General features: G+C 37.1%; 1 protein-coding gene across 1 annotated transcript; it reads left to right on the forward strand.

Moving 5' to 3' along the window:
- The first annotated feature begins 47 nt into the window (after nt 1-47).
- Nucleotides 48-17,277, forward strand: LOC105439798. The gene is made up of 5 exons (XM_030995085.1): nt 48-110; nt 7,523-7,620; nt 9,145-14,644; nt 15,274-15,671; nt 17,250-17,277. The coding sequence occupies exons 1-5, from the start codon at nt 48-50 to the stop codon at nt 17,275-17,277; spliced, it is 6,087 nt and encodes a 2,028-aa protein (XP_030850945.1).
- Nucleotides 17,278-24,579: the final 7,302 nt, after the last annotated feature.

Consider the following 24,579-nt stretch of genomic DNA (forward strand, 5'->3'; position numbering starts at 1 on the left):
TTCTAAGGTATATCTTTATATTTCACTTGCTACAGGGCGATGCAAATATGGGGGTGAACACGGATGACGAGGAGATGGGGCCAGGATCAACATTAACAGATGGAGTCGAGGTAAGCAAAATGTAATTTTCTGGCTAACGCATTTTATAAGGTTTACTCATTAAAGTCTAATAAAAATAATATCATATCTACTTATCTTTCATATTTCATGAATAATTATGAGGTTTATAGACTTGACGTTCTCACTCCTGACGTTCAAAAGCATTCACAAAGAATATCTCCCACTCAAATCGTCTGACGAACCGGACGTGGCTTCTGAGCCACAATCCATAGGGAAAGTTCACTGTAATATTAAAGTGTCTGAAGTAATAGAATACAAATTAAAGCAAAAAATTGATGAACATTTCAAATCATTCTTTCACAATGAGGCTGCTTTATGATTTATCACGCATGCACCACAACAAGTGGCCCTATACAAAAACTTTCACTTCCAATTTAACAAAATAAAAAGATAAAGTGTTTTTATACCTATGTTCTAAATGTATTATTAAAAGTGTTTTAGATTCAGATTCAGATTCAGATTTTATTTCCGTTTCAAAACAAACAAAATATAAACAGACATAATATAATACAGTCAAATATAATATAAACAAAGTAAATTCAGTATTATGTAGAACAAAATTTAGTTGATAAGAAATAGTGGGAAAAAACAGTACTGAACAATAGAAAAAAAATGACCTTGATGAAGTAATTCAAAACGGAGGGGCTTGCTAAAAAAGCAGAGCTTGTATGAGGCAAGCCCCTGACTTAGTTACATGGATACGCTTAAATAATTATGGTCGAAAGCTAATACCAGTAAAACACACTAAAAGGGAATACAAAAAAAAAGAAAAAGTAAAAATAAAAATAAAAGTAAGATAAATATAGTAACAGAGAGAGAGAGAGAGAGAGAGAGGGGAGAGAGCAAGAGAGAAATAGAGAGCGAGAGAAAGGCAGGAAGAAGGAGATGGGGACAGGAGGCAGGTACACCACCAGGTCGTTAGGCTTGTTTAGATTATTCTTAAAAAAGAAACAAAAAAGGAGGAAAGGAGGAGTAACAAAAGGAAAGATTTGTTTTATCTTTCCGTAGGTTTAGATTTTTGAGCTTGGCTTGTTGGTGGAGAGTATTGGCTGATTAATGTTTTCCTAAGTTTACGTTTAAAATTGCTAAGACTAGGGGCTTCTTTTATATCGTTGGGAAGAGAATTCCAATAGGCACATCCAGCGAAGACAAATGAATTCTGTGCAAATAATGTTCGTGTTAAGGGTAAGTGATAACAGTTCCGTTGTCTAGTCGGGTAATTGTGTACAGAGGCATTTTTGCAGAACATATCGGAAAAAATTGCGGGGAGGTCGTCTTTACTTAGTTTGAACATAAATTGGCCGAGTTGGAACACATAGATATCTTTCACTTTGAGAATATTATTTTCGAAAAATAAAATATCTGTATGAGATCTGAATTGTGTTTGAAATATTATCCTGAGTGCTTTTTTCTGCAGCAGTAGGATCCTATTTAATTGTGTTTGTATTGCACATCCCCATGCTATAATCCCATAATTAATGTATGGTAATATTAAGGTATGATATAATGTAAGAAGAGTTCGAGAAGGAAGAAAGTATTTGAGTTTATTGATAATACCGATGTTTCGTGAAATGGTTTTGCATATATTATCGATGTGAGTTTTCCATGATAATTTTTCATCAATAAACACTCCCAAGAATTTGGTTGTAGAAACATTAACAAGAGCAGCGTTATCAAAAATAATTTCACCTGGCAAACTATTGATTTTGTTGCTAAATAGCATGTAATTGGTCTTCTGCAGATTAAGTGATAGTTTATTAGCCTTGATCCAGTCAGTTACATTTTTTAGTTCAGAGTTTACAGTTCTAAGTAGTTGGTTCGCATTCTCATGAGAAAAGAAAATGTTGGAGTCATCTGCAAAAAGTATAAATGATAATAAATTTGAAGATTTTTGAATGTCATTAATATAGGTAATAAAAAGAAGGGGGCCGAGTAGGCTACCCTGCGGTACACCACAGGTAATAGGAAGTGTAGAAGAATTACAGTTGTTAACCGATACAAATTGAGTCCTATCTGTAAGGTAACTCCTGAACCACTCCAAGGCCTTCCCTCTAATACCATAGTGAGAAAGTTTGTGAAGAAGAATTTCATGGTTTATAGTGTCGAAGGCCTTGGAGAAGTCCAGGAATATACCTACAGTATGCAAACCTTTATCAATGGAAGTGGTAACTGTTTTCATAAAAGACAAAATTGCATGCGAGGTGCTATGATTTTCACGGAAACCAAATTGGAAGTGTGAGAAAATATTGTATTTTTTAAAAAACGTGGTTGTTCTTGTAAAAACAAGTTTCTCAAGAACTTTAGATAACGAGGTAAGTAAGGATATGGGACGATAGTTAGTAACGAGTTGATTATCACCTTTCTTAAAGAGGGGTATGACCTTGGCGATTTTCATTTGATTAGGTACCCGACCTGTATGAAGTGAAATATTAAAGATATGCACCAAGGGATGAACAACAGCTCTGATAATTTTCTTTAATAAGAAGTTGGGAATACAGTCAAACCCGGCGCTCTTCTTAATCAGAAGATTGTTAACAATGTTTATAATTTCTCGAGTGTTTGTAGGATTAAAAAAGATGGAATTTTGGTTAGGGTTGACAAGAAAATCGTTAAATGATTTGGTACTCTGTGGCACTTGTTGTGCCAGTTTGTTACCCACTTGTGAAAAGTACGAGTTAAAATTTTCAGCGATTGTATCAGCATCATCGGTGATAGTATTATTGGTTTTGATTTTTGTTATTGCTGATCCTTTTTTCTTCTTATTTAATACACCATTAATGATTTTCCATGTATTCTTCATATCATTTTTGTACAAATTGAGTTGTGAAGTATAGTATTCTTTTTTTGAAATACGTAATAAAGTGGTAAGGGTGTTTTTATATAATGTGTACTTAGAGCGAGATTCGTCACTTGGTTTTGTAATATATTTATAATACAAGTTATTCTTGCGGTTGATAGATCTTAAAAGCGATTTTGTAATCCAAGGATGAATTGGGGTCTTTTTATAGTTTGATCTCCGGTGGGTGGTGAGGGGAACATGAGTATTTAAAGACGCTGTAAGCTTATTGATAAAGAAGTCGTACGATTCATCAACATCTAATGAATCAAAAACGTTCGACCAGTCTATTAAGTCTAAATCACTGATTAAATTAGTAATATTATCATCAGTTATTTTGCGATATGGAGTAGTGATCGTCGCTTTTTTGACAAGTTTATTTATACACAACTTAGCAAAAACTGGAAAATGATCAGAAATGTCATTTAGGATGATACCGGCTTTGGGGATGGGGTAGGTTATATTGCTAAATATATTATCAATAATAGTAGCTGAATTTTTTGTCACTCTTGTGGGTTTAGTGATAAGTGGTAAGAAAGAATTGGATAAAAAAGTTTCGAGAAACTCTTGCGAAACGTTGTTAATGTTGCAATTCATTAAGTTAATGTTGAAGTCACCCATAATACAGCAATCTTTGTTTTTCAACAGAGGATCTAGCAGAAGGTCATTAAGAGTTCTTAGAAAATTTTGAGTATTTGATTGAGGAGGTCTGTATAAAACGCCTACAATTAAGTTTTTTCCACTTGGGTTGTTAATTTCAACAAAAAGGGATTCTAAAACATCGTTAGATATAGTCATATTAGGTTTAAGAGCATATTCATATAGTTGCGGTATGTAAAGTGCAACACCACCACCGGGTCTAAAAGTTCTGTTATTAACAACTGGTTCCGTCAGAAAAAACGAATGGCCTAGGTGTACGCAAATTAGATGACATAGCGTTTGATTGATACCAAATTGAAGATTCATAACTTTCCCATCCTTTTGTTGGATTTTTATCAGATTTTTACTAATTATGATCCGTTTCTCTCATTACACTGCCTTTATTTAAATCAACTTCATTTAGAAAAGGACCCGGGCGTTTCATCTAATTAAAAATGTAATATTCATTAGTCCCCTCCAAATAGTTATTCTTTGAGTATCTAAGAGCCCTGTTACAGTGAGCAAAAGGCCGGGCCAGGCCGCGGCCTGGCCTAGCACTGTAAACGCGCAATAGGCCAAATGCGAGGCCAATCTGGCCGCGCATTTTGCCCTGCTCTGGAGGGAGTCTCGGCCGCGGCCAGGCCGCGGCCAGGCCGCGGCCTGGCCTGGCTTTTTCTCACTGTAAACACACGCAGGGCCAGGCCGCGGCCCAACTGTTACCCCGGAAGTGAAAGTTCGCCGTGTATAGGAAATTGGGGAAAAGATTCATGTTTATTCATTCAGAGCAGAGATTCATGCAGAGCGCCACTCTGACAAAATATTGAAAGGTTACAATTTAGGCCGCGGCCTGGCCCAGCACTGTAAACGCACAGAATTGCGGGGCCGAGTAGACCTGGCCCGGCCATGGCCATTTTCTCATTGTAAACGGGGTCTTAGACCTAACACTAGAGATACGACCGGCCGTGGACGCCCGACAACCACTGGTCGGGAGTTTTTAGTCAGTGCCAGTGGTTCGGAGCATTTTAGTCGGTTGGAGGTTTACGCTGCTGCATCGAAAACCTTTTGCAGACCAGACTTGTTGTGGAAATGTTTTTTTGTTGGTCTTCCAAGGACACGCAAAAATTATCAGCTTGAATGAAGACTGATCGCCAGTAGTTGTCGATTTATTACCAGGCGACACTTGGTTGGAAAAATGGTGGTAATTGATTTACGAATGATGTACGATCAGTTACCAATTAAATTCCAAACGTTTGCCGAACCTCAGCAACCAGGAATGAATTTCATTTTTTAAGTTTAAAAATGATATTAAATTCAGTTTGTTTGATATGTTTTCCTAAAGGAGAGGGGGTATTATTCCTTTTCTATCACTGGCTTGTGCCTTTTTGTTAAAGTAAATAAGCATACGTATAACGACAAATCGCCCTCAACAAATTATTCACCGATATAATATGGTGCGATTACTTTATGCATTTATACAAACGATATTTGGTGAAAGCCTTGTGTACCTATATATCAGCATCTAGGTTATACATTCGACTTACTTCCAATTCTGTATATCATTATCAATCAAATGAATACTTGACCATAGCCCATACATACTTGTAGTATAACACGTTCTTAGATTTTTGTGTCACGAGGGGGTGGGGCATGCAATTGATTTTTCTCCTGAAAATAAAAAGATTATGGAAGGAAATGCATGCACAAATGCTGGACGCGAGAAAATTTATTTCTGCCAAAGTTTACTTTCATAGTGAATATGACCGCATTGGTGTTCTGACATTTATTATGTGTTATCTTGCCAATACAAATTAAATTAAATTAAATAGAAATGAATTATAATTCACCTGTTCCTTATACCTGTAGGTGTTACAACACCACTTATAAACAGATACTGGAGATTACGTATTAAAACTAGACCAAGGACTAATTTGACATGTTTTAAAACATTTGAGTGCTTTGGGACTCGTAATAATTTTCGGGGCCTGTTATGTGTAGGTTCTACACAAAACTTAATCACTTTATTTTTAACCAAATGTGAATTTAGGATTTGCGTCTATTGTTTTAGAGTTGCGTGTACACCCAACATCTAATGCAACATGGATAATCTACCGCTCACAACGTGCTATTATGGACTTTTAGATTTGCACGAAGACAATGTGGACTGCTACGGTCGACGTCCTTTTAATGCACTGCCTTGAATGGACGTCACTCGTATCAGTCCACGCAAATCTTCAAGTCCCTATTTACAAGGGTGAGAAGGAAAAGTAATACGATTTCGATTGTGTGACAACTAGGAAAGACAAGGGGAGGGGGTATGCATTTGATTCGATTGGAATCTATATATCAACAAAATAATCAGTTTGTCGGGCCAAATTCGATCACTAATATTGATTGGACTGTATCTGTCTAAGGAGATTTGTTTGCTACATTTCATTATGAATGGTATTTTTTGGAGAGATGTATTAATTATAATCCAATCATAATCTATTTTACATTGATATATGAAGAGCTTGATTCCAAAAGGAGCTAAATCCATATTTCATCAAAATTGAGTTTTTTGTCTTAAAATAATGATTTCCTACATGGGGACAAAATGCACTATATCACATTCAAAAGTTTCACCAGGAAGTATAATTTTTTTTAGTTACAATATCATGTTTTATTCCAAAAGGAGCTAAATCCAAATCGGTTTCAGTCCAAAAGGAGCTAAATCCACTTTGGGTACTTGTGAGTAAATCACCTTTTTTGTTTCTCCACTTTCCCTTTAGCCATGTACCTTCATGTTGTTATTTATGTTAAAGGTGTCGCCCTGAACCAATAATATATGATAAGAAAAAAAATCTACCAGTTATTCCTGATTTTTAGTAAATTATTAAAATTTGTGGATTTAGCTCCTTTTGGAATGAAACATGGGTTTAGCTCCTTTTGGAATGAAACGGATTTAGCTCCTTTTGGAATGAAACTGTAATATGTTGTTTACTTTCTTTTCAAAAGGTATTTTTAAATGTGATTTCACTGTTATTATTTAAAAGGAAAGGTTTGCTAATAAATTAAAATAAATTTCAGTGACTTTATTGAGAAAATATCCTAAAATTTCACAAATTTTTGGTACAATATCATGTTTCATTCCAAAAGGAGCTAAATCCACGAAAAATAAGAATCTAAAAATTAATAAAAAAATCATAAATAACTTCGTTTTAAATCATACATTATTGGTCCATGTTGACACCTTTTACACATATAACAACATGAAGGTACATGGCTGAAGGGAAAGGGGAGAAATAAAAATGGCGATTTACTCAGAAGTACCCAAAGTGGATTTAGCTCCTTTTGGAATGAATTCTTCATATATATATATATATATATATTATCTACGTGTATAGATATTCCAGACTTTTATCTCAATGCATGACATGTACACGAACGGTATCTTACTTCGTTGGGCTTTGTTTACTGGAAATAAGTGCCTCCAATTTCAGCTCTTAAGTTTAGAGTTTAAATAGCTAGGTCGCATCGTGAGTGACAACAATATCTTTGTAAAATAAATTAAATTCTTAGTTTTGAGGGCATTTTAATTTGATAAGGTCCTTTAAAAAGATAACAAAAATCAGTTATCGTTTTTGTTCTTGGGTTGAAGTTAGTCAGCTTCCTCCCATCATGCAGTGCAGAGTTTACGCTTAAAGCAACCCATAAACTAATTCTAGTCATTTTGGTGTATTGAAGAAGAAGCATCGCTTTCAGAGTTTAACGGGGCAACATCATGAATTAGCTAACAAGAATGTACAAATTCGTTCCAGGTGATGTGATGTCATATTGTTTCCCAATTCTCAGTTATGTCAAAACGAGTAACTATTGAAGAGACAAACCCCTGTGAAATTATGACATCATTAGCTGTGATGAAATTGGTTTTTGTTTGTTTTTGTTCAGGTCACTGAGAAAACTTGCGGATTCGAACAAGAAATTGAAAATGAGAAAAGTCTTCCTCAAGACGCTGATGGTGACGTAGGAATTCAGGAACGGAACATGTAAGTTTACCAAAAAAAAAATCTATCTTCATTTTAATGTATCAGAACAAGCAAAGCGTAACCAGTGGTCGTGGTAAACCAAGAAATATTTGTTATAAATTATTATAACTTGTATTCCGAAAATTACAATAGCGTAAGGCATATCGCTAGTGTGTCTGTCAGTGAATAATAAAGTGAGGCTAAAGTGTCTTTAAAGATCGTTATCTGTATGAGCAGGAACTTAATGTACTGTCTGTGCTCATTCCAAAATATGGACAATTTCTTGAGATGATAAAGATGATAACGATAAAGAAGTAGAGAAGATTGCTCATCAAGAAGAAGAGAGATAGAGAGAGACGAAGAGGGTGAGAAAGGAAGGGGGTGGTCGAATAAGATATCTATTATTTTATGAGTAGAAAGTAGAACGAATGTCTGTCTGGCTGCCGCCGTCAGTTGCTGGCGATTGGCGACCACATCTGCACATCTTCTTGTTGTCTTTCTCCATTTGTTTCTATCCTGTGCTAATCTTTTGGCTCCTGAATATGTGAGACCTGTCCATTCTTCGATGTTATCGAACCACTGCTTTCTCTGTCTGCCTCTTTTTCTTTTTCCTTCTACTTGGCCTTCTATTATGTGTGCTGCTAAGGGGCTCCCACTGCCGAATAACGCGATCATAAGAGCGGTGTTTATGCCTAGGCATTTTAATTGATCTCCATTGACATCAGACATGAAATCATTTGTTTTGAACCACCATTATCTGTAAACATTACTTGTTTATATTTGGATAATCATTGCAACTAGTCATGTGCTCCTCTTAGATGAAACTTGGTATGATCCACTCACTTCTTTATGAGACTCAATTTTCTAATTGAAAATTATCCACTCAGTTGAATGCTTGTTAACGGCAAACCTTTTTATTAAAGGTTTTATTTCGTAACGCTCACAAACCGTTTGCATTGTTGGGGTCAAAATCTTTGCATTTAATTGTTCCTTACACCTTTTACTAATGATGAAACTAATTCTCCTCTATCTGATCATTTTTATATTAAATTTTATTTACAAATCTTACATTGTTCCTTACGAATCGATATAGACAAAATGCATTTATTTGCTTTTAATTTCCTTTGAAAACAAATAGCCGGGGACCTAAACCATCATCTAATCAGGCATTAATTACATCCAATGATGTATCAATACGCGGCAAGGGACTTTAAATGTCACATTCCAGATTTCAAACAAATGGACACCCCCCCCCCCCCCCCCTCCTTCCCCGAATATGGTGTCAGTCTCAAATGACATCATGTAATGTTATTGCCTCTTTTCAATTGCATATCATTGTATTGCTTTTTGCTTAAAATTTCATTTTCATAATACAAACAAAATTAGGTGCCAATTGATCGTTTCCATATCAGCCTCTTTATTTTAGAATGGAATTCGAACAAGTATAAGTCAAAATGACGCAACTGATTTCACAAGTTTTAAATGAATGGTTTCATAATATCGCATCGAGTACAATACCATAAGTATGCCTTTTGTATGTTATAGGGCCAAGGGAACCGGTATACCACTGATCACATCACTGCAAAACATGCCATCACACCATACATCCGGGGCTTTGGATTCTGAACACAATGAAGCACAGAGAGGGCATACAGATGCAGGATGTAGTGTACTGTCTAATACGCCTACATCACTACAACCGGGTGCAGATATAGAGGATGAAAAGACTGAGCTGTCACACGGCGCTCTTGTAAATTTGAACACCGACGCATTTGCTGATGACAAGTGCGTCCTAATGGAAGAATGCACATCTCCTCTGCAGCCAGGAGAAATCATGGACATCTTAGAGACTGAAAAGAGTGATGATTGGGATGCGATGTATAACACACTACTGGATGAAATATCTCCGAGTGATGTCAGTGCTTCCAAACTAGAGCTACCATTCAACCCTGACAAGATGGATAAGGAAGGTTACACACCGATGTATAATGCAGCTTTAGAAGGTCACCTCGAAGATGTTGATGATCTCATTTCACGGGGAGCAAACCCAAATACACCAAGTAAGGGTGGACTCCGTCCTCTTCATGCAGCGGATCGAGAAGGACATGCACACATCGTTGACTTCCTCATCCTGCAGGGGGCAGACGTAAGTGTTGAGTGTGATCTGGGTCAGACACCTCTTCATACGGCGGCTGCAAAAGGTTATCTTGACATCTTAGAGAGCTTGGTTTCAGAAGAAACTAACGTGAGCATGGAAGATCACACAGGGTGGACACCATTCAATGCAGCCGTTCAGTGTGGCCATTTAGAAGCCGTCAAATATCTCATGACCCAAGGAGCGAAGCAAAACAGGTTTAATGGAATTAGCCCACTATATACCGCTTCACTCGGAGGTCATATGGATGTCGTGAAATTCCTCATTTCTAGGGGAGCTGATGTGAACGAAGAAGGAGATGAAGGGCGGATTCCTCTCCATGGTGCAGCTGCTCGAGGCTACATAGAGGTCATGGAATATCTCATTCAGCAAGGATCCACAGTGAACAAGGGTGATGCCAAGGGTTGGACGCCCTTCAATGCAGCAGTAAAATATGGGCATCTAGACGCTGTCAAATATCTCATAACTGAAGGAGCGAAGCAGAACAGCTATGAAGGAATGACCCCACTTTATGACGCAGCAGTACTTGGTTATTTAGACATCGTCAAATACCTCATATCCAATGCAGCTGATGTGAACGAAGAAAATGACAAAGGGGTGATTCCTCTTCACGGTGCAGCTATTCAAGGCCAAAATAAAGTCATGGAATATCTCATTCAGCAAGGATCTGATGTGAACAAGAAAGATAACACCGGGCGAACTCCATTCAATGCTGCCGTTCAATATGGTCACGTAGAAGCCGTCAAATATCTCATTACTCAAGGAGCGAAGCAGAACAGCTATGATGGAATGACCCCTCTCTATGCCGCCGCACGATTTGGTCATTTGCACATCGTGGATTACTTCATTTCCAAAGGAGCTGATGTAAACGAAGAAGATGATGAAGGGGAGATTCCTCTCCACGGTGCAGCTGTTGAAGGCCACATAGAAGTCATGGAATATCTCATTCAGCAAGGATCTAATGTTAACAAGATTGATGCCAAGGGTTGGACATCATTCAATGCTGCTGTTCAAGGGGGTCATCTTGAAGGCGTCAAATACCTCATGACTGAAGGAGCGAAGCAGAACAGGTATGATGGTATGACCCCACTTTATGCCGCAGCACAATCTAATCATTTAGATATCGTCAAATTCTTCATATCTAATGGCGCTGATGTAAACGAAGAACATGACAAAGGGATGGTTCCTCTCCACGGTGCAGCTTCTGGAGGCCACTTAGAAGTCATGGAATATCTCATTCAGCAAGGATCTGATGTGAACAAGGCTAGCACAAGGCTAGCCAAGGGTTGGACACCATTCAATGCTGCTATTCAAAACGGCCATCTAGAAGCCGTCAAATGTCTAATGGCTGAAGGAGCGAAACAGAACAGATGTGCTGGTATGACCCCTCTCTATGCAGCAGCGCATTTTGGTCATTTAGACATCGTCAAATTCCTCTTTTCGAACGGAGCTGATGTGAATGAAGAAAATGATGATGGAATGATTCCTCTCCACGGTGCAGCTACTGAAGGCCACATGGAAGTCATGGAATATCTCATTCAACAAGGATCCGAGTTGAACAAGGTTGATCCCAAGGGTAGGACACCTTTCATTGCTGCTGTTCAAGAGGGCCATCTAGAAGCCGTCAAATATCTCATGACTGAAGGAGCAAAGCAAAACAGATTTGATGGTATGAACCCACTTCATGCCGCAGCACAGTTTGGTCATTTAGATATCGTCAAATTCTTTATATCCACCAAAGGAGTCGATGTGAACGAGGAGAATGATACAGGACGGATTCCTCTCCACGGTGCAGCTATTCACGGTAATGTTGAAGTCATGGAATATCTCATTCAGCAAGCATCCGAGGTGAATAAGAGTGATGCCAAGGGATGGACACCATTCAATGCTGCTGTTCAATATGGCCATCTAGAAGCTGTCAAATATCTCATGACTAAAGGAGCGGAGCTGAACAGATATGCTGGTAATAGTCCACTCTATACCGCAGCAGTATACGGTCATGTAGACCTCGTAAAATTCTTCATTTCCAAAGGAGTCGATGTGAACGAGGAGAATGATTCAGGACGGATTCCTCTTCTAGGTGCAGCTTTTCACGGTAACACTGAAGTCATGGAATATCTCATTCAGCAAGCATCCGAGGTGAATAAGAGTGATGCCAAGGGATGGACACCATTCAATGCTGCTGTTCAATATGGCCATCTAGAAGCTGTCAAATATCTCATGACTAAAGGAGTGGAGCTAAACAGATATGCTGGTAATAGTCCACTCTATGCCGCAGCAGTATACGGTCATGTAGACCTCGTCAAATTCTTCATTTCCAAAGGAGTCGATGTGAACGAGGAGAATGATTCAGGACGGATTCCTCTCCACGGTGCAGCTATTCACGGTAACACTGAAATCATGAAATATCTCATTCAGCAAGGATCTAATGTGAACAAGAGTAGTGCCACGGGCTGGACACCATTCAATGCTGCTGTTCAATATGGCCATCTAGAAGCTGTCAAATATCTCATGACTGAAGGAGCGGAGCTGAACAGATATGCTGGTATGACCCCACTCTACTCCGCAGCTCTATCTGGTCATGTAGATCTCGTCAAATTCTTCATTTCCAAAGGAGCCGATGTGAACGAGGAGAATGATACAGGACGGATTCCTCTCCACGGTGCAGCTATTCCCGGTAATGTTGAAGTCATGGAATATCTCATTCAGCAAGCATCCGAGGTGAATAAGAGTGATGCCAAGGGATGGACACCATTCAATGCTGCTGTTCAATATGGCCATCTAGAAGCTGTCAAATATCTCATGACTAAAGGAGTGGAGCTAAACAGATATGCTGGTAATAGTCCACTCTATGCCGCAGCAGTATACGGTCATGTAGACCTCGTAAAATTCTTCATTTCCAAAGGAGTCAATGTGAACGAGGAGAATGGTTCAGGACGGATTCCTCTCCACGGTGCAGCTATTCACGGTAACACTGAAATCATGAAATATCTCATTCAGCAAGGATCTAATGTGAACAAGAGTAGTGCCACGGGCTGGACACCATTCAATGCTGCTGTTCAATATGGCCATCTAGAAGCTGTCAAATATCTCATGACTAAAGGAGCGGAGCTGAACAGATATGCTGGTAATAGTCCACTCTATGCCGCAGCAGTATACGGTCATGTAGACCTCGTAAAATTCTTCATTTCCAAAGGAGTCGATGTGAACGAGGAGAATGATTCAGGACGGATTCCTCTTCTAGGTGCAGCTTTTCACGGTAACACTGAAGTCATGGAATATCTCAGTCAGCAGGGATCCGAGGTGAATAAGAGTGATGCCAAGGGATGGACACCATTCAATGCTGCTGTTCAATATGGCCATCTAGAAGCTGTCAAATATCTCATGACTAAAGGAGTGGAGCTAAACAGATATGCTGGTAATAGTCCACTCTATGCTGCAGCAGTATACGGTCATGTAGACCTCGTCAAATTCTTCATTTCCAAAGGAGTCGATGTGAACGAGGAGAATGGTTCAGGACGGATTCCTCTCCACGGTGCAGCTATTCACGGTAATGTTGAAGTCATGGAATATCTCATTCAGCAAGCATCCGAGGTGAATAAGAGTGATGCCAGGGGCTGGACACCATTCAATGCTGCTGTTCAATATGGCCACATAGAAGCTGTCAAATATCTCATGACTGAAGGAGCGGAGCTGAACAGATATGCTGGTATGACCCCACTCTACTCCGCAGCTCAATCTGGTCATGGAGACCTTGTAAAATTCTTCATTTCCAAAGAAGTCGATGTTAACGAGGAAAATGATTCAGGACGGATTCCTCTCCACGGTGCAGCTATTCACGGTAGCTCTGAAGTCATGAAATATCTCATTCAGCAGGGATCTAATGTGAACAAGAGTGATGGCACGGGTTGGACACCATTCAATGATGCTGTTCAAGGGGGTCATTTAGAATCCGTCAAATATCTCATAACTGAAGGAGCAAAGCAAAACAGATGTGATGGAATGACCCCACTCTACGCCGCAGTTCAATCTGGTCATATAGACCTTGTAAAATTCTTCATTTCCAAAGGAGTCGATGTGAACGAGGAAAATGATACAGGGCGGACTCCTCTTCACGTTGCAGCTATTCACGCCAACATTGAAGTCATGACATATCTCATTGAACAAGGATCAGATGTAAACAAGATGGATGCTGAGGGTTGGACACCACTCCATGCTGCTGCACAAAAAGGACATCTCGACATAGTCGATTACCTTACATTGAATGGAGGTGACATGAACCTGAAGGATATAGATGGTTTGACACCCCTTCAGGTAGCTGTAAACGCGGGCCATGTCCATGCAGTAGAACTCATCTCACCACATAGAGGTGACCCGGATGATGGAGAAACAGGAGATCCACGATCTGTAGGCCATCATTATCTCATCAGCAGAGGATATGTGACGGTATCACTGAAGAATACAGACACGCAGTCACGTATAGGACAGTTAGCATCTCAGGTAGATAATGGAGAGGATGAGAGTGACTGCACTCAAGCTGATATTGCGAAGAGAGGATCCAATGAGCTCTCCTTGAAGTATCTTTCCACGAGGACCCATGATGATGATTATCAGGAACACAATCCTTTCATTCAGGCTAAGCTGAAATGTCCTGACAAAGGTGAAAAATATCCGATGATATGTCTGAGAAAAGCAATGAAGTGCCCAGTGCAAAGGAAAGGAGACACCATAACACATGGCACACACCGCTCTTCCCCGCATGGACCTCAGACAGGGCAATACAGCGGATTCGATCCACCCAATCTACAAACCATGGAGACTGACGGTCATCCGTCTGAAGAACCGGAATCTAGATGTCACTCACTAATTGATGAAAACAGGGAAATGAGAGTGAGTGGTTATTATTTGTTTAAGTTTTCTCTAAACAAAGCAAATGCTCTATATTTGGTTGAATCTTTGGATAAAAAAAGATAATGGAAAATACAGATATGTTTAGAAGCAACCATTCAGCCAATTCTAAAATCATCATAGAGATGACAAACAAAGCTTCGTGAAGATTCCGTAATATGTTTTGCTTCAAACACACCTATGCATGAGAAGAGGACTCAAATTCTAAAAATAGAGAATGAAAAATTACAATTATACACAATGGTCAGTTATTTTGGTTGTAAGAAACAATAACGTGTTCATTCCAGTTGTTTGTCTTTCTCGTTGTTTGTCTAATTCATCCTAGAGCACCCGTGCTGACCAAAACTAATTGTCGCTATTCTGTCTTCTTGGATCATATCATTTCACAGCATTCTTATATGACATTTTCTACGATGTATTTGATTTTCCCTTCAGGAATCTCCTTCACCCTGTCCGATGAATGCTGGAAATGATCTTCCAATCAACGAACCATACCCCCCCCCCCCCCCAATTTTTATTGTTCACATCGGATGCTTCCTGATTGACATATTCCGTGACTTTTGTCAAATTTCATCAACGTTCTTTTTTAAATTCATACCCTTTTGATTTAGACCAAACGTCAAAAATCGGTTGACCGCTGTCCTTCAATCCTGGCCCTCGTACAAACTTTCCTGCAGGTGATTATCACTTTGGCCATCATTCTTGCTGGAAGTCCGGTTCTTGTAGCAGGCATCGATAGCATCGAACGAGTCACGCTACAAGCAGGTAAACCTGGTGTGGTCCCATTCCTTCTCCCATGGCCACCTAATAGTACATCCCACGATGTTCCATATTACACCCTTGGATTTCAATCCGAGCCTCTTCCATTCTGCATTAATGGACAGAATGATATTGCGGGCTTCAAAAACCCATCCCAGTTGCGAAGGTTTACCACCTCAGTCAAAGATTTAGACACCTCTCCTTGTGTGAATCTAATGATAGATAACGTTGATACTCTAGATGAGGATGGGTACGTCTTAACGGCAGTCTGGCATAGTTCTGAAAACGTTAGGTATGAAACTATAAAGAAGGAGGTTGATGTACAAATCCCACCCGGACAAGCAAAATGCTTCATCACTTTAAGTGGAAATGTTGATTATCCGTATGAAGTACACTGTCGAGCCACCACTGGAAGCGTTACAAGCACACTATCATGTTACCAGAATGATCAGAAGATTGACGTCAAGGATGATATTACAGATAATGGGCTAATTACCAGTGGCATATTTTTGCTACCCCATATCACTCATTTCTCTTGTTGCTCACATGATGTATCTTTGGATGTAAGTCAAACAATGTGCAATGACTTCGAGTGGCCATACGGCAAAGAAACTACAAGCCTTACTGTCCATACTGTACCTACGGTTACCACTCCCACACCCCAAATAGAATCTCATACAGGGTCAGGGGCTTGTAGGCAATTCATCCTTCCTTCTGTGTGGCACTTCACGTACCTGTTCGTATACCTCCTTGCCTTTGTTACAATGTACTAAACACAAAGTCTTCACACGTGATGTCACTTTCTTGTTTATAAGATAGTGTAATATGTACAAATAAATACAAACAAATATCATAGTTCGAATTCGAATTTCATTAATGTATACAATGTACGAAACATTTACTATTTCATAGTCGTTGCTAATATTCATACATGTATGTTTTTATTTGAAAGAAAATATCAAAATGGCCTACTTTTCAATTCGTTGTTATGTGTATGTATGCTTTGTTTAATAGTCTATGGTCGGCTATATTTCAATAATTGAGGGAACATATTTAATATCGAAGACATTCCCTTTTGTCAGCATGTCATTTGACATAGACCATTTAAAGAAAAGGTTGAGTTCTGGGAAGAGGTGAACAATAATTTCTGAGCGTGTTCATTGTTATTATGCAAGTGTGGAAGAACATCAGAGAAAAAATGTTCCCTGATAAGCATGGCTCTTCAAATGCCTTCATATTATAAATATGACATATAACAGCTTAAAAATGAGAACCTCATTTTTATGTGTAGTCCCGTTTACATCTTTCTGTGTAGAATGCTTGTTACTTTTACCAAGACTGGACCAAACTTCTTACCATTTTGATGATTCCAGAACCTTAAAGTACACACCAATACTTACAAGCTACATGGTCATCTTGTTTTGATCGATTCCACACCGTTTCTTTCACAATGCAATCGCATGACCAGAACTCAAAATTATCTTTAAGTAGCTTGCTATCACCCAGCCATGTCTGACCCCCATTTTAGAATGAATTTGAACCATGGGGAAAACATGAGTTACTCCTAGGATTGACATGTGCACGATGAACATTACTCTAAAGTTCTATGATACCCATAATATATCCTCATCGTTAATCATGAAAATATTAATTTGGAATGTGATTTCTTTCCACATTTTATTTTCACTATTTTCAACTTTATGTCGAGACTGGTGTTACATTTAAACGACATGATATAAACATAACGAATCACGTCAGAGATTATAATAAATTACACATAAGAAGTGAATATACCATTATATTGTAAATATCCCCCGTTTGAAACCAGAAAGTCAAACACGTTACCACAGATATAATGCCTGTCTGGCTGCAAATGTCAGTACATGGTTATTTATCGTTGTCTAAACGTGTAAATATGACTTTGGATCATGAAAATAAGAAATATTGAACGGGGACGCATGTTCCATTGTCAAAGTCAAAGTAAATTTTCATAGTGCACATGCTTATGCAAGCAGTGAAGTGAAGTTGTGCCTATACATCTTAAGCTATTCGACTAAACAGTTTTATCAATTTTAAAACACAGTCTTTTATAGCGCACATTGTGGTAAAATGATTTGTTTTCTCATAAAGTCTGCGTTTCTTTTCTTTTGTATACTTATGTTATTCATATTACTTTTAGTTAGCGGCCCGTTGATTGATTGGTTGAGTACCGTATGCGTCGGCCAATAGGCCTGGTGCATTAGCCGAACCAGCGGCCGAACCAGCGGCCTGGTGATTGGTCGATCACGGTGTGCGTCGACCAATAGGCATTGCGCGTTATTGTTCCAATTATCGATCGAATTATAGACCGCTCCGCCGGTCCTCCCGGAAAGTATAAAAGACCCTTGCTTACAAATCAGTTTTTATCACCTGACGAAGTGTTGCAGATAGCGCACGAAACGTCGTGAACTTTTAGATTCCTTATTGACCACATTGCGAGACAAACGAATATCACTAGCGATATTATTTTCGATACTTTTAGTTTCTTCAACATTGCTGTTGAAAACCATTTCCTACATAATATGTTTGGCTTATTCAATTATTTAAAAAATATATTTAAAGTGTACGTCTACTTTTACTAACGTATTTTACATTGATATACATGTACTTGCAGAACGGCTTGAATTGATATTGATGCGTGAATTATGTTATGGAAGGCCATTTCCGACACAAGTCACGCACGATAGTGAAATTGTGCTTCATTGCAGAATATGATATTATATGAGCAACTTACTGCATGAAGTTATGCGTAGTGTATATCACATGTTAATTTCATAATCTAAGAATATTTGAATCACAGAGTTTGAATAAGATGTAAAATGAAAAGAGGAACACTATATAATCACGTACAAGTAGCAAGATTTTTTATAATATCTTTGTAAAAAGAACAAAATATAAATGTGATTTAAAAAACATGCTTTGCAGAAATATTGTAACAAGTCCGTCAAAGGCAGATTGAGTCTTCCTTCTTGTTTTACTCTCCTTGCCACATTAAGGCTTAGAGCTGACCCAAGTATGTTGTGTTGTTGTCCTGATTGCTTTACATGTATACCTTTATCTTGAATCGGTTATCTAGCATACGGTAACGAATCCAGGGGTTGTATTCCCCTGTCCCGTTTATCGTGTACAATATGTACAGTCTATATGGCCTTAGCATACATAATGGTGCCAAAACTTTGATCCTGCTATCATCTTTTGAATATTTGTTGTGTCATCTTTACTTGAATTTAAGTGCACCAATTTCAAATATCTATGTAAGCCGCAATTTAAATGTCATGGCTAAATAATACTTATGGTGGACTTACAATATTTAATTTGCATTTTATCATACATAAAAAAAACTCATACACTTTTAATACTTTATAGTTTTATCCTCAATTCCTTGATTTTTTGTAAGGCTAAGAATGTCCTATGGACTGCGTTCTCTATATTATAAATGAGTGACCTTATCATATTGTAAATCCATGTAAGTTATTAGAATGGCCAACCTCTTTTGTATTCGGAGGAAATTAAATGCTTAGATTGTGCACATGTTTAAGTTATCTTTGACATTAACAGCGACGTGCTTGCTCATATTGTCCATTTATTGCAGCGTTTTTATTGTATTTTATGAAACAATGTTTTTTAATAAAATGAATATATGGATAACACATTTTGGAATTTTTATTAGGGTGTGCTGGTAACTAACGGTCTAATGTTGCCATTTAAGATTAACAGAAACAGACTTTTAGAGGTCCGGTTCTTTTTCTCTATATGCTAAAGCTCGTAAAAGGACGATGTAGATACAAAAAACACTAAAAAGCACTAAAACCAATAATTAAATAGTTAACAAATAAACGCATATATCAGGATTTATGCAACGCAGCCTGTTTAATAGCGTCGTTGTATAGGTGTATTGGCTTCACCTTGCATTATTTGGGAATGGTAATAGTCATAGAGAGCCTATTCACGTTTGTGAATCATACAATATGAAATGTGTAAGAAATATTGAAAGTTATCAATGTTAATATCTAATGCTGTATATTAATCGTCGATACAGGTCATTTGTTATTTTTTATGAATTATTTACGATTTATAATGACATTGTTTTTAATATTTTGCCTACCGTTAGAGCTTATCTTCTAAATTGAAATTTGTATATATATTGTTGAGTATAGTATGCATTTTGTTGAGTATAGTATGCATATTGTACAGTTATATATGAAAATCGTAGTCAATTGATTGGCAAATATTGACCTGTATAATAACCGAACCTCTCTGCGTATTGTGAATAATGAATTACGAAAGTTTGAAGTCTTAGTAACGAAATGATTAATGTTGTATTTGTATATCACTCATTATTTTACTCAATATTATAATCACGATAATAAAACGAAACTTCTTGGTATTTTGTGATAGAGTAAGTGCATAGATTGTGCACATTTTGAAGTTATCTTTGACGATCATACCGACATACTTACCCATATAACGACAGTATGTTGGTAACAAAGGGACTAATTTCCTATTAAAAAAACTGTTATCCACCAAAATACCAGCCATGATGAGGAGAGACAAACTAAAAAACAATAATTGAATAATTAACACAATTATGTATGTACATATTCTGATTTATCGCTATACAATATAAGATACCTATATATAATTTACATATATCCAATGAAGGTAACAATGGTACATGTATGTAAAAAAGAAGTAAACTCCTATTGTATTTGATAATCTTGCAAACGAGAGAAATTTGTAAAAATTATCTTCCTTTGTAAATAATGTTATCACTATACCATATAACGTATACTTTTACTTAGTGTTTCAGTGTTCTTCTATTCATTTGTGAATAGTTATTTTGTAAACACTGAATAGATAAAATAGATGTATAGAATGTGCATAAAGTTCTTCTAGTTTCATATATGATCAGTATGCTTCCAAGCCTCTCAGTGCGTTATGTTACTATTAATATATGTTAACGTCGTTTCAAAACAACAACAACCACAATTCATCAGCTGGTTATTATGCACTAACAATGTTATACTCTCATGAATTTCAATAGTTTTTTCGCACTTTGTTTTTTAAAAACTTGAAAGTGTTTGCTTTCTCGCTTTTCTCTGGAATAAAGAACTTGATGATTAAACCATGACAATTACATAGTTATGTACCCATGCAGTAATATATATTGTTTTACAGTGTTGTGTTTTGCTGTAGTAGAATGAAATCCATATTACAAGGGCATACATATTAGAAGTGTAAATATAAAACAAGAAAGAAAGGACGAGAGAAACAGAACACAGCTCAACACATGCATGTAGTTATATCCAATGCAGCGTGTTTAATTGCGTCTTTGTAGAAGTTTATTGGTCTCATTGTGTGTGATGAGGAAATGATAATATTAATACGGAACTTATCTACGTAATGTTAATCTTACGATATGAAATTTGGAAGGATTATAATGGTAATCTGTGGTATTCGTTAACGCTGTATATTATTCGTTAAGATATTGTTTATGAATTGTTTACATGAATTGATAATGATTTGTAATAATATCGTTGCCCGTATTCTACATACTTTGGTGCATATCTTCTGTATTTTTATGAATATAGTATAAACTGTAAAGTATGCATATTGTACAGTTATCTATCAAACTCATAGTCAATTAATTTTCACAAATTTGTCTGTATAATAACAACCTCTCTGCGTACTTTGAACAGTAAATAACAAAGGTTTGAAGTCGTAGTAATAAAACTATTAATGTTGTATACGTAAATATCTCAAAATTTTACTCAATATTATAATCATGATAATAAAGGCCACCTCTTTTGTATTTGGGGGTAGATTATATGCTTAGACAGTGCACATATTCAAGTTATCTTTGACATGCACACCGACATACGTGCTCATATTGTCCATTAATGTGCAGTGTTTTAATGGAACAATTTTATTATAAAAAAATCATTTATATAGCGCTCAATACACCGATCCAACGATGTGCCCAAGCGCTTTATAGATATATTATGAAAGTATGTTTGTACATACGGTATAATTTTGCTTTTCGAGAACAACGGAAACACTTTTAGAGATCCGTTTCATTTGCTGTACATATTGATACTCGTAAAATGACGATGTAGAAATACACGAAAGGGCTAGTCATGAAGAGGAAACACATACTAAAACAATATTGAAATGATTAACACAATTATGTTTGTACATATCATAATTAACGGCTACACAATGCATGAAACATAGGCCTATATCATGCATGAAATAACTGAATCCCTACTTTTTTTATAATCATGCAAACGCAAGAAATTCGAAAACCATATTCCTTTTATTACTATACAATTTACGTTTACTGAGTGTTTCTGTGTTTTCTATTAAATTACGAATTTTAACACAAAATAGATGAAATAAATGTATAGACCGCACATGTAATCTCTAGTTTCCACTATGATTAGAATGCTTCCATGCATTTCAGCGGGTTATTATACTATCAATATAACTATGTTAAACTTACTTCAAAACAACAACAACAACAAAGAACCGTCAGGCTGGTTATTATGCACTAACCATGCTAACCTCTCGTGAATCACAATAATGTTGTTCATTTTAATGCTTGAATATCTGTGCTTTATTGCATTTCTGAAATAAAGAACTTATTTAAACCATGACAAGGACATAATTATATACCCATCAAGGAAGTAAAATATCGTGTTATAGTGTTGTATTTTGTTATATATAACGTATACGTATCACAAGTGTAAATATAAAAGAAAAAGAAACGGACGAGCGAAACAAATAACAAATCAACGCATATACATGTATATATATATGCAATGTAGTCTGTTTAATAGCGTCTATGTAGAAGTTTATTGGCCTCACTTTGCATGATGATGGAATGGTAATAGCATAATAGAGAATTTTGCAAGCGAGAGAAGTTGAAAATCATCTTCCCTTTTAAATATTTTCATCACTATACCATACATCCTGTAATATTACTCAGTGTTTCAGTATCTTTCTATCCAAATATGAATCGTTAATTTTCTTTTAACATTAAATTGATAAAATAAATGTACTAACCAGTGTGATTCTATGTGTTTCAGCGGGTTATGATGGACAAAAGTATCAATTATGATAGTATGCAAGATGGACCGCAATTGGATTCTATGAAATTTGAACCTTTTTCGTACTTTAATCTTTTATGTAACCACCGTATTTTTAAATTGAATAATGAATGTGGCAGATCAAAATGTATGATCGAATTTGCTTGCTTTGCTAATAAATACATGAATGAAAATAATTTGTTCTCTGTTTATTTTGTATCATGCTTTAATTTATATTGATTAGTACTTTCATCCGTAATATATAATACTTTCCTAAACATGAAAGAGTGATAAATTCTGGTAAATATAAAAATATATATATCTGTCAGATACTCCTCTTTGGAACTATATACTGTGTATATCATCGTCGTAAATCCACACGAAAATGTGTTTGAAATGCCCTATGAGTTTAAAAAGTTGGACTGACTTTAATATTGGGAAGTCCCCTACACCTTTACATGTGTGCAACGGATGGTTTTACTGTGATATTCAAGCAGGATTTGCTTTGTTGGTCATCATATTGATGATTTTAAAAACGGTACCGCCCAATGTAAAATTCAAATTTGTTTAATCATAAACCTTCCACCAACTAACTTCTAGACAGTTTATTTCACAATGCAATGACATTTCAATTTCAATATCAATTTCAATTTATTTTCATGTTTCTAAAAAAGCATTACAAATATAAGAAATACATGTTGGACACATGACCCGTTCTATACTTTCATTATATTTTGATTACTTTTCTTGCTTAAGTTTAACTTTCCGTCCTATCGTCTGTCTGTCGCTCCGATGGTCATTCAGTCAGTCTTGTAGGTAGCCAAATATATATATATATATATATATATATATATATATATGTATATATGTAGCGATATATACGGAGAGAGAAATTGGAGAAAAGAGATAGGAAGATAGAGGGACAGAGAGAAGGAATGAAAAGAGGGGTAGACAGAGAAGAAGAGAGAACCAGTTTGTACTTTTATGTGTGTGTGTCTGTCAGAGAGAGAGAGAGAGAGAGAGGCAGACAGACGTAGAAAAGAATAGTAGTGGGAAGAGCGTCCTCTTCTAAAGTTGCCAGCTTATTGGTCTTTCATAAAACCTTACTCAGAACCTTACCAGCTACAACTCACTAGGGAGGATTGATTTGCCAACTAAATAGTGTAATTCTGTGCTTTTGTGTAGAGCAGACTTTAGTATAAAGGAAGGAATGTGTCGACGTCACTCTGCCAGGTTAATTTCCATAACTCTTTGTCCAAAGTTTTAAGACCCAAAATATTAACAGCGACTGATTGATTTCTTACCCTTCAGGGCATATGTGAAATAATAATTGGAAATTTGCTGTAGTCTCCTTTTCCTACTGATATTTGTGCATCATCTCTCGTCTTTTCATTCTTTCCCATCGTTTTTCCCTTTTCGCTTTCTTCTTAATATTTGCTCGTGTCTTTCGCCGTATTTCGAACTTCAGACGTTCCAATGAAAACCCGGGGTCATATGGTGCACATTCTTTTATCCAAACGATTATAGTGAGTATCGTCTTTGGTAAGCCCCCCCCCCCCTCCCTCCCCAAACGAAGCAATAACAGATGTAATTATAAGGGTTCTAGGACACCTACCCCCTGGTCATCCACCCCCGGATAACCACACCCGGTCAACTACCTCCTAGGGAAACTACCCCATAGGGCAACCATCCTCTAGGACAACTTACCCCCGGACATCTATCCTAGGGGGTAGTTGTCTGGGGGATTGTTGTCCGGGGAGAGGTGGGTGGAGGGGGGGTGGAGAGATCACGATTGACCTAATACCTGACCCGTCTACTTCAGGACCGACCCGAATATCATTTTTAGACACTCAATGAGAAATCCCTCATTTAAACGAGGATATTTTTCTTTAAGGAGCATGTGATATGATAAGCATTGTATTTTATACGGGGAAAAAGCTTTTTAAATTGATGTATTTATAAAAAAATTCTTAACAACATATTAATCAGGGACTTTTACAGAAGTCTCTGGTTGAAATCTTTTCGCAATGT

Source organism: Strongylocentrotus purpuratus, unplaced genomic scaffold (genome assembly GCF_000002235.5).
Source record: "Strongylocentrotus purpuratus isolate Spur 01 unplaced genomic scaffold, Spur_5.0 spur5_scaffold_21, whole genome shotgun sequence".
NCBI classification, from domain to species: Eukaryota; Metazoa; Echinodermata; class Echinoidea; order Camarodonta; family Strongylocentrotidae; genus Strongylocentrotus; species Strongylocentrotus purpuratus.